Raw genomic sequence first — 12319 nt, forward strand, 5'->3', positions numbered from 1 at the left:
AAACCTGCAAAATCGGCAGTGTATCAAATACTTGTTCGATGAGTAGGGCCAGGAGTTTTTTCTGACCATTTGGCAAAACTCTAGGTCTTAGTGCTGAGGTGCGACCCATCCCCCTTCATGCCCCCTGCTCTCTGACCTGATAACGGAGGACTCCACGCTGCTCTGCTCGGTGTCAGACAGAGTGGTATATCTGGCCATGGCCTCCCGTGCTAACAACTGTTTCTTCTTCAGACTCTTCAGGTTGTGGGAGGGGGACCACTCCTGCACACACAAACGCAAAAAGTGCATGACCCACACAGACACACACACAGTTCATGGAGATTTCTTCAGCTGCCTGACATCTTGAAGAACACGATTGTTGGTGGACAAACGTTGAGATTTATTTTCCTTGGAACCACACCCACAAATTCACAATTCCACTCTTTCCCATACCCTGTTTCATCATTCAGGATTGCGGCCAAAACAACTGCCCCATTTTGCACGGAGGGTGCAATCAATGTGGAAATGAGCAGGCAGTAAGGGGCTGGGGAGAGAATGTATTATTAACGTTACTGTGGCTGCTATTTGCAGTGTCTCAGACTTTCCAGCCCACATCACTCTCCATGTATCCGTTTTTCTTGGGACTAATGTAGCGACGTCCTTGTTGAGAGGATAACTTTCCCAACTAATCTTCCAAATTGAAAATATAAAAATGTGTACACAGGAGTACAGTGCATTCAGAAAGTATTCACACCCCTTGACCTTTCCAGATTTTGCTACATTACAGCCTTATTCCAAAATTTCTGAAATTAAATGTTTCCCTCAATCTACACACAATACCCCATAATGACAAAGAACTGGTTTTAGATTTTTTTGTAAACGTATAAAAAAAATAAAAAAAACAGATATTACATTTAAATTAGTATTCCGACCCTTTACTCAGTACTTTGTTGAAGCACCTTTGGCAGCGATTACAGACTTCAGTCTTCTTGGGTATGACGCTACAAGCTTGGCACACCTGTATTTGTGGAGTTTCTCCCATTCTTCTCTGCAGATCCTCTCAAGCTCTGTCAGGTTGGATGGGGAGCGTTGGTCTCTCCAGAGGTGTTAGATCAGGTTCAAGTCTGGGCTCTGGCTGGGCCATTCAAGGACATTCAGAGACTTGTCCCAAAGCCACTCGTGCATCGTTTTAGCTGTGTGCTTATTGTCATTGTCCCGTTGTAAGGTGAACCTTCGCCACAGTCTGAGGTCCTGAGGACTCTGGAGCAGGTTTTCATCAATGATCTCTACGTACTTTGCTCCGTTCATCTTTCCCTTGATCCTGACTAATGTTCCAGTCCCTACCGTTGAAAATCATCCCCACAGCATGATGCTGCCACCACCATGCTTCACCATAGGGATGGTGCCAGGTTTCCTCCAGATGTGTCGCTTGGCATTTAGGCCAAAGAGTTCAATCTTGGATTTTCACACCAGAGAATCTTGTTTCTCACAGTCATTGAGTCCTTTAGGTACCTTTTGGCAAAATCCAAGTGGGCTGTCATGTGCTTTTTACTAAGGAGTGGCATCAACCTGACCGATCTACCATAAATGCCTGATTGGTGGAGTTCTTTCAGATTGACCATTGGGTTCTTGGTCCCCTAATTGACCAATTCCCTCCTACCCCAATTGCTCAGTTTGTCCAGGCGGCCAGCTCTAGCAAGAGTCTTGGGTGGTTCCAACCTATTTTTAGTTTTGTCATCATTATGTAGAACTGTGTGAAGATTGATGATAATTTTAAAAAATATATATTTTTAGAAAAGGCTGTAATGTAACAAAATGTGTAAAAAGTAAAGGGGTCTGAATACTTTCCGAACGCACTGGATAGACACAGAATAATCAACACAAAGACTCTTGGAGAGTATTGACTCAGTTTACAATGCCTAGGTGTATATGCATGTATGCTATGGTGTTTCTGTGTGTGTGTGTTCAGTACCAGTGCAGTGACAGTGGGGAAGTTCTTGGCCATCTCTCGTAGCAGGGTGCCGGTCCTGACGTCCCACAGCTCCAGAGGCTTGTCTCTGAACACCACCACCAGGTACTGCCTGTAGGGTACAACACAAACACCACAGTACAGGAACATCACAGTCTGTACCATCAAAATCATCCCCATGTGCTCTATGGGACACTTTCTCTCTCAAAGACACACACATCCGTACACACACAAGCAAGCACAAACAGATTTCAAAGATCCATTCTTTGTGTGAAGGGCGCCCTGTGCTGTCCTGGAGTTCATGCTGTTCTAGGGAAAGAACAAATAGCATCAGAATATAAATTAGCTCTCAGGGAACAGAGACAAAGAGCAGAAGCATTACACTGCTACAGTACTTTGTCTGAAGTTTCATTAAGGGTGCTTTGTCCTGATGAGACAGCTGAGCCCTTGCAAAGGTAAATGTCTCACCCTCCCTCTTTTGTCTAACACTCTTTACCCCTCACAATCTCCGGCTCGCCCTCTCTCAATCGCTCTCTCTCACCATCTCCCTCTCTATATTTCTCCCTCCCTCCCTTCCCTCCTTCATGCATACACGCAGAGAGCTCTTTAGAGGGCCTTTAGCCATCAAAAGCATGTGCTTCTGACAACAGCTCAGTAGCAGGAACAGAATGAGAGAGTATGCCCTGGACAATTAAAGGCAATGGATATCCCTTGACGGCACATAGGCTTAATAAAAAAACACCCGGTGGGGAGACGAGAAAGAGGCAACAGTGGCAGTTAAGGTGAAGGGTATGTGTGCGTACGTGAGTGTGGCAGGTGTAAAGAGGTGGCTGTGTGTAGGGGACTCACTTCAGATGAGACACTTTCATCATCTCAATGGCAGGCTCGTCATTCCCCTGTTCGCCTCGGAATGCAAAGCACCTGCCTGGGAGAGGAAGAAGGAGAGATCGAGAGAAAAATAGAGCATGAAATCATTCAACACCATGAAACACAAGGATGGTCATTTATATAGTAGCTAAATAGTATAGGGCCTAAGATGGATCCCTGGGGAACCCCTGCATTACAGTTGTAAGACGTGGTGGTAATAACTTTGCATTTACGCCAGCTAAGAGAATGTGCCACTTTAGATCTGCTGCAGCGAACTCATTTTACTCACAAACAATATAATATTCTCATGAATCAAGTGTCCCTTATCTAATCAAAATGCCAGAAGGCAAAAACAAGATTACACCTCAGTTGTACTCTACTACACCAAAAAAATGCTGATGCACTTTGCAGAGTACATTAAAGGAGGATGCCTGGAAAATGTACGAGTGAGAGAGCACAGCAATCCAAACTAAGCACAAGTAGGAGAGGTGGGAACTCCCAACAACTGCCTAAGATGTTTGTTGCAGGGGCAAAAGGGACGCAGATGAAGTGACACAAGGCAAGATTGCAGGTGAAGAGACTGGGGAGTAGTGCAGGTGAGGCATCCGGCCTGTGTGTGTGTGTGTGTGTGTGTGTGTGTGTGTGTGTGTGTGTGTGTGTGTGTGTGTGTGTGTGTGTGTGTGTGTGTGCGTGTGTGTGTGTGTGCGTGTGCGCGTGCGTGACCCACAGCTTCTGATCACCGTCTCAATTACTGTTATCAGGACAGAAAAACCAGACACATGCTTTTACTCACACGGAAAATTCCAAACAAAAGAAAATGATAACATGATAACAAATGACGATGATGAAGAAAACTAAAACTAGTTTATCACACGTGTAGCAGGTTATGAAATCTGCAAGCAACGTTTCCACTCCGAGAATGAGAACGGTAAAATGACTGTAATGAATACATGCATTAACATAAATGAATGTAACCAAATGACAGGGATTGACTGCACATTTACTACTGGAGAGAAACGCAACTATATATATTCGCCACACACCCCTCCCCAAAATATTTTACATGCTTTTCACTGACAGCTGCAACTCAATAATCAGCTAGGTCTATTGCATGCTGCCCAAATTGTGGGGTTCCCAAATAGGCATAGGCCTACGAGCTTGTGATTTGAAACAATCCACAGCAATTGTTTTTAAAGAAGCAAATAATCCTCAATTCCTCTGTGGCCAAGTCATGCTTTCTGGTGAAGTATTTTATTCATGTTTAGACAGGAGTAATTATAGAATTTTGGCAAATTTATTTCCCTATTGGACCCACCTCTATGCCATTTTTCGCCTGTTCTATCGGTTTTCATTTCAAATGTATTGTCCAGAAGCCAAAGGCACAATCCGAGTCATATTAGCAGCCAATCCTAGTTTTTGCATCTTTAGACTCCCCCCTCATTCTAAGTTGCTAACACAGACTTTCATCTCTGTGACATATAGAACCGCTATAAGGTGCACTGTTTAGAATGGTGTTCAGAAGGCAAATGTTTGAAAATTATGTTTTACTGGCTTCTTCATCACGAGTTACATGTTCTGTTAAGATGCATTACAATAATCCAATATGTGATTTCTCTCATTCTGAGCACCGTGGGCGGGCGCTCTAATGGGTTATGCACCCAATGCATATGGGTCCGGTAAATTTCTCAAATGGCCGGTAAATTTTAATTCTTCCCAGTCACGATGTCCGGGGCCACAAGTATTGTCAGCAGAAAAAAACTTGTAAGTCCTTTGAAATCTAATGTGGCTGGGCAAAACACCAAACCTAATGCTCTGGCCTGTTCAATTTTAATTTATCCAGCCTGGGTGTCGTAAATGAGTGGCTCACCCTTCAGCTGAACTGTGGAAAAGACTTGGCTGGTGCTGAAACAAGAACGGACCCCAAATTAATTGTGTCTGTCATTTTCCCTGTCTCCTGAGCTCTCCATCTCTTGCATACTATATCGTCATCCCTGTATCCTCTCACAAACTCTTCTTCTCCTTATTCCTCTCTCTCCTTTCCTTTCCTTACCCCTCACCATCTCTCTGAGCTTGACTTGATATGTACAGTATTTCCCTGCAGGGATCCCAGTCATTAAGACAAGTTTCAACAGGGGAGAGAAACATTGGGGCAGTGTGCGATACAATTTCACTGCCAGCCCTGACACACTCCAGCCGTGTTTTCACAGTGTAATGGAGAGTGTTTTAGACTTGAACGTGTATCCATAGAGAGCTATGGGGAGGGAAGTCTCGAGTGGCGCAGCAGTCTAAGGTATTGCATCTCATTGCTAGAAGCATCACTACAGGCAACCTGGTTCGAATCAAGGCTGAATCATAACCAGCCGTGATCGGGAGTCCCATAGGGCGGCGCACAACTGGCCCAGCGTCATCCAGGTTTGGCCGGAGTAGGCGGCCAAACCTGGAAAAAAAAAAAGAAAAGTGCCTTAGCGGAACACAGAAAGGATCGTGCATGTTTGTGTGCATTATGGCATGCGTAGACCTTGAGAGTATAGATGTGTGTGCAAGTGAGTGCATACGTGCCCATGTGCGCAACTCACCAGTGGGAAGGTCGACGTGCTGTAGCTCATTCCTCACCAGTCCAGCATTGTTGGGGGTTGAAGTGGCAAAGGAGAGGAAGCTGGTGAGACTGACCCATTCTATGCCTCTGCAGAACACACATTGAAAGTCCCGTTAAAAAAAATACATTAACATGCTTTTGTCTGATGAGTTAGTTTTCCATCTACATTTCACTCAAACCTTTATAGAAATAAAACAAACACTACATTTACAAGCACTAAAGCTAGGAGGTGATAGAGCATTCCATTGAATACAGGGCACTTGCCCGCTTCAAATAATAAAAACTCAGACCTTTTTCCGACATTCCCCTAAGCTAACAAATACATTTTAAAGAATACAATTAAGACTTTTTAGTGCCTACAACTGTAGAATAGCGATTACAGAATAGTTGGCAACACCACTAAAACTTTCCGTGGAATCAAAGAGACAATCCAGCAGAGAGCCCTTTGAGGGGTTTGACAGGCACAGAAAGGGAGCAGCTACAGTAAGCACCATGCTGTAATGAGATCCTAAATAGCCACATAATTCATTTCTACATTTTACCCTAAAATTACTATTAGAAGCAAAATAGCCCGACGTCCCTCCTTTGCCATTTCAGGGCTGAACTGGCCTGATTTCCACCCTAACGACACACACACACACACCTCTCATATTATACATCTCACCACTGGCCCTCTGTCAGCAGGGAGAAGACTCACAGAGGCAGAGAGCATTGCTAACTGAGATGAGAAGTGATACATACATATGTTGTGATTAAAATATTGCATTTTGGGTAGACAATTATGCTATTGTTGTTATATTTTACTGTTAAAATAGGGCTCTAGATAAAACATTTTGTTCAATAAAAATGAAATTGCCTCTAACTTTATGTGCTCTAATATCATAGGCTAATTTATTTGGGGATAACTCACCACCTCAGTAAGTGGAAACTCAAAACACAGCTAGATTACTAATTAAGGACAATACCCACTGTTAGTAGCCATGTACTAATCAAAAAGTATATTTAATGTCCAAAACATTGCAGTTGTAACCTACTGGCCCAATGAGGACTATGCACTCGCAATGCCTAATGCAAAAAAATGTTGCTAGAGAGCTCAAAATTCAGACTTGCGAAATACAGCAGGATAGCTGTGCTTTCACCACAATTGGATTTAAAATGTTATTACAATCAAAACACTTTCTTTCTCCAGGAGCTTTTTTTTCTCCCCAGGAAAGAAGAGAGTGGCTCGCTTGACACAGCTGCAGGCCCCAGCGAAACAGGGGCAGGCAGGCAGACACTTTCATTCCAGGAATCATAAGGATGACGTACTTTTGACCAAATCATGGTTTTAGCCTCCTAACAAATATGAAGTTTTGAGTGAGGTGAATAAATGTGACCAACACATTTTTTTTACTTACACAGCCAACATTTCTGCAGTATTGTAGGTCCTCAAAAACACAGTGGCCTCTATCATTCTTAAATGGATAAAGTTTGGAACGAACAAGACTCTTCCTAGACCTGGCCGCCCAGCCACACTGAGCAATCGGGGGAGAAGGGCCTTGGTCAGGAAAGCTACAGAGTTCCACTGTGGAGATGAGAACCATCCAGAGGGACAACCATCTCTGCAGCACTCCACCAGACCAATCCTTTATGGTAGAGTTGCCAGACGGAAGCCACTCCTCAGTAAAAGGCACATGACAGCCCACTTGGAATCAGGAGGAAACCTGGCACCATCCCTACTGTGAAGCATGGTGGTGGCAGCATCGTGATTTGGGGATGTTTTTTCACCGGCAGTGACCGGGAGACTAATCAGGACCGAGGGAAAGATTATGTGAACCAAGTACAGAGAGATCCTTGATGAAAACCTGCTTCAGAACGCTCAGGACATCAGACTGGGGTGAAGGTTCAACAACCATAACCACACAGCCAAGACCATGTAGGAGTGGCTTCAGGTCACTGAATGTCCTTGAGTGGCCCAGCCAGAACCCAGACTTGAACACGATCTAACATCTCTGAAAATAGCTGTGCAGCGATGCTCCCCATCCAACCTGAGAGAGCTTGAGAGGCTCTGCAGAGAAGAATGGGAGAAGCTCCCCAAATACAGGTGTGCCAAGCATCATACCAAAGAAGACTCAAGGCTATAACCTGCCAAAGGTGCTTCAACAAAGTACTGAGTAAAGGGTCTGAATACTTGCACTACCGTTCAAAAGTTTGGGGTCACTTATAAATGTCCTTGTTTTTGAAGAAAAAAAAATCATATCAAATTGATCGGAAATACAGTGTAGACGTTGTTAATGTTGTAAATTACTATTGTAGCTGGAAACGGCTGATGTTTACTGGAATATCTACATAGGCCCAATATCAGCAACCATCACTCGTGTTCCAATGTAACGCTGTGTTGGCTAATCCAAGTTTATAATTTTAAAAGGCTAATTGATCATTAGAAAACACTTTTTTAATTATGTTAGCACAGCCTTAAACTGTTGTCCTGATTAAAGAAGCAATACAACTGGCCTTCATTAGACTAGTTGAGTATCTGGAGCAGCATCTGCATCTGTGGGTTCAATTACAGGCTCAAAATGGCCAGAAACAAATAACTTTCTTCTGAAACTCGTCAGTCTATTATTGTTCTGAGATTCCATGAGAGAAATTGCCAAGAAACTGAAGATCTCGTACAACGCTGTGTTACTCGCTTCACAGAACAGCACAAAATGGGTCTAACCAGAATAGAAAGAGGAGTGGGAGGCCCCGGTGCTCAACTGAGGAAGAGGACAAGTACATTAGTGTGTCTAGTTTGAGAAACAGAGTCACAAGTCCTCAACTGGCAGCTTAATTAAATAGTACTCGCAAAACACCCGTTTCAACGTCAACAGTGAAGAGGCGACTCCTGGATACTGGACCTCTAGGCAGAGTTCCTCTGTCCAGTGTCTGTGTTATTTTGCCCATCTTAATCTTTTATTGGCCAGTCTGAGATAGGGCTTTTTCTTTACAACTCTGCCAAGAAGGCCAGCAATCCGAAGTCGCCTCTTCACTGTTATCATTTGCCTGCGTGTCTTTTGACCGTACTAGGTGGATGGGGTATTTTTTATTTGTCGTTATAAAAGAAAGCTGTTACCATGTTCCATCACATATGCTTTCTGATTCATTGTTGTAACAAAGGCACTCCTCTAATAAAATTGATTGTTTTTATATATTTATTTAAAATAAGATACAAATTGTATTCTAATGTTACCCAAGGCCTTCATAAACACAACCAAATCATTATTTTTGCTATAGCGTAAGTGACCTGATTCAGGAAACTAGGCGTATATCACAAGTTACGACTTCACAGGAGAGCTGTTTAAAAGTGAAACGTGTTTTTATTCAAATGCATTTTTTTGGCAGAAATGCCTTCTCATGTGTCTTAATAACAAACTTGTAAGCCATCTGTAAATAGGACTACAATTGTTCAATTACGAGCCTAGTTGGTTTAGCCACAGAAAAAGTCAGCAACCTTCACGCTAGCCATGATTGGCTGAGATAATGAGTGGGCTGGACATGCAGAGAGTTTGGGTTGTTCTGCGGTGTTGCATCTTGTGTCTATAAAATGAGCTTCTCGTTATGCGTAGATAAACCTTCCTACTGCAGTTCTCTCTAAATATATATAACGTTAGCCATAACTGCAAATATGAGGTTACTTGCTCTCAAAAACATTGCTGCCCTGAACTTATCAGGCCCTATCGACAAGGTCAGTGGGAAAACGTTGTAATGGACTTCTTTCTGGAGGACGATCATGCCATGCTGACTCTGAAAATGTTATAAAAGGGGTTGCTGTCTGCCTTGAAGCTTTCATCCATGTACACGGGAAAGAATCTAGCTACAGTTTCAGATATTATACATGTATAATTTTGTCAGAAAGTTGTTTTCATTGCAAGTTAAAGCTTGCTGTTAGCTAGCCAGCTGGAGTGTGATGACTGGCTTGTTAGCTAACATTGAACCTATTTGGTTAACTTTAGCAAGCTATGACAATCGGTTTGTATTGCTAGTAACGTTACTCTATGGTTTGTGATTTTATGAAATTTTTTAGAGAGCTAGCATTTTTAGAGAACGTTACATGTCTAAACAAAAGTCCCCAAGTTAAAGCTTGCAGTTAGCTAGCTAACGGAGGTTAGATGGCTGGTTTGCAAGCTAACATTAACTTACATGTATGAAGTGTGTGTAATGCTAGTGATGTTTTCTCATGTAATTTCGCATTGCTTGTTATAGCCTAATGTTAGCTAGCTAACATTGAACCTATTTGGTTAATTTTAGCTAGCTATGACAATCGGTTTGTATTGCTAGTTAAAGCTTGCTGTTAGCTAGCCAGCTAACATTATATGGCTGGCTAGCTAGCTAACATGTATGAACTGTGTGTAGTGATGTTCTCAGAATGCCATTTCATATCTAATATATATATATTAATGCTCAAATATTTGTATCTGGAATTTGTCTTTCAGCATCTGTTGAATACGCCTGACTCTCCTCCACCAATCATACAAGGAGAATGGCCTAATGAGAGCATCAAAAAGAGAGCTGGCCCAAGCAAGCACAGGTTACATCTGAAGCATGAGGACTTGCAGCGAGTGGTGAATTTCAACAAATATAATGAGGATAATGCAATAGTATTACCAGGAATCCACCCAGGACACAAACACTTTGGTGGAAAACGGCTGCTATCCCATGTGACAAGAGCAGCAGTGTGGTTTCTCTACAAGGTATCGATGACAACGCTTGGTATGTAAAACATAAACACATTTTGATTGTTTAACCTTTTTGGGATAGGGGGCAGCATTTTCACTTTTGGATGAATAGCGTGCCCAGACTGAACTGCCTCCTTCTCTGTCCCAGAGTATAACAGAACTCATATGGCAGGCTCTCGTTCCAATGCTCTTCTTCAGACAATGAAATGCTCTGTTTGGAACCTTATTGATGATTTATGTTAATGTGTGAAAGTTACATATTTCTAAAATATTTTTGAATTTCGCGCGCTGCCTTTCCAGCGGAATGTTGTCGAGGGGTTCAGCTGCCCTAGAAAGGTTAATTGACCTCCAACATGATTGGCACTACTTTTATTGATGTCACATTATTTCTGTATTTTTCAGAGGTACGTGTCATCGGGCTGTCTTCCTTCAGGAATCTGTGGACAAAATTGCTGCCCCACTTCTCAAGCACTAAGCCCAGGACAGACCTGTGCTGGCAGTGCCAGAGGAACAACTATCAGGTCTTCAGATCTGCCAATCTGCCAGAAGCTATTAAGTAAGTGTTGAAATAATTTATAAAAGGTTGAAGATAAATTATTAAATAATTCTACCCAGAAAATGAACCATCAGGGATTAAAGCTTATGTAGCATAGACAAGGAGTAATTAAAGCTGATAAACATATGTCCAAATAGGTTGGACTGGGGAAGAGAGGAATGTATGTGTGTGCCGAAAGAACACAAAGTGAATCCTTAACCTATGTTTGAACCGACCCGGCTCTAACTCTGGGGAGATAAGATAGGACAAGGAGTACCCCTCCAGGTTTCCCTTATCTTGAGGGGAATGTAACTGTCAGTTGGGTAGTGATCAACTGGTGGTGAGAATTGTAGAGAAGTAGATAGGATAGCTCTCCTAATGATAGCGTGTATGTTTCTGCGTAGGTTAAGAGAATGTTATAAAAGGAACATCTTTGTATATGCACGGGAGAGCTCTCGCGAATAAACTTGGAATTGACCAATTGTGAGCTGGGATTTCTGTCTGTTTCATTTAAACCAGAACTTTACACACTCTGGGTTGCAGACAAATTAGAATAATTGAAATATATTTAAATTGAAAACAAAATTCTACATCAGTAAGCCAAGATGAAGCAAGAGCAGCATCTCCTGCTTGTTCAGAGTGACCGGTCGGTCTACCAGATGGTTGCTGACTGCAAGACCACCTGTGAAGACTGCAGTTGTCTCTGGGGGGCCCTACTGAACGAGCAAGCTTGGATTTAGCTTAACAAGTAAGCCACATTTGCTCCTTTATACTGATTGACATAGATGGATGTATAGATATATACAAAAAATAATATATATATGAGAGGCAGCAAATACCTTTCACTGAGCTGTGTAAAGACAGATTGACAGGGGTGAGAATTCATTGTAATTTATCTTAATATCATTTTGTGGTTTGCAGGTGCAGGTGCAGGTTCTGAACCTATGCAGCCAGGTCCCATCTACTTTTTAACTCCTGGCTTGTTTGGCGTCTGCTGTGAAGGAATACCACAAGTCAACTACTTGATTGATGAAAGCACGTCATCCAGCAAAGGCAGCAGCGCAGTCATCAACTACATGCAACTACATGCACCATTTCTTCACCAACTACGGAGTTGGGGAAACACCTGTGGACCTGAATTGTGATAACTGCAGTGGCCAAAAAGATAACAAGTTTGTGCTCTGGTATTGTGCCTGGCGGACCATGCACAAGCTCCATCAATGTTATACATTACCCTCTCTCCCTCAGTGGCATTGTTAGTTTCTAAGATCGCCACCTGTCTCCCCTTATCAATGCCTGCCACATGTAAATTGCTTCCCTGCGCTCAACACATTCCAAGTTTAGTTGCACCCACTATATACATTCCTCCTATAACCCTTAACATCTGGTGTAGACCCTCTAAACCTTAGCACTCCATCAGTGACATGAATAAGTATATTTTCATATTCTCAGAACCCAGCGGCACCTCACTCAGGTTGCATGGCCTTACCACATAGTATTCCATACACAAGTTAAGTGCGTGTGTAACAGTATATCAAATATGCTAATGTACTGGTGTGCAGGAATTTGGGCAGTGGTGTAAAGTACTACTTAAGTATTTTTGGGGGGGTAGTATCTGTACATTACTTCACTATTTATATTTTGGCACACTTTTACTTTACTACATTTCCCTGACA

The 12319-nt window shown here is 42.6% G+C and overlaps 1 protein-coding gene across 2 annotated transcripts in view; it reads right to left on the reverse strand.

Annotated features, from left to right (window-relative positions):
- wdr11 (WD repeat domain 11) overlaps window positions 1–12319 on the reverse strand; it is a 132329-nt gene that overhangs the window by 48011 nt on the left and 71999 nt on the right. For both annotated transcript variants that reach the window (XM_052498280.1, XM_052498279.1), the window contains exons 12-15: window positions 5392–5498; window positions 2798–2873; window positions 1952–2060; window positions 137–261 (exon numbers count right to left, since the gene is read on the reverse strand). In XM_052498280.1, the coding sequence (XP_052354240.1) occupies window positions 137–261; window positions 1952–2060; window positions 2798–2873; window positions 5392–5498 (417 nt within the window). The remainder of the gene's footprint in view (window positions 1–136; window positions 262–1951; window positions 2061–2797; window positions 2874–5391; window positions 5499–12319) is intronic.

Source organism: Oncorhynchus keta, chromosome 36 (assembly GCF_023373465.1).
Source record: "Oncorhynchus keta strain PuntledgeMale-10-30-2019 chromosome 36, Oket_V2, whole genome shotgun sequence".
Classification (NCBI taxonomy): Eukaryota; Metazoa; Chordata; class Actinopteri; order Salmoniformes; family Salmonidae; genus Oncorhynchus; species Oncorhynchus keta.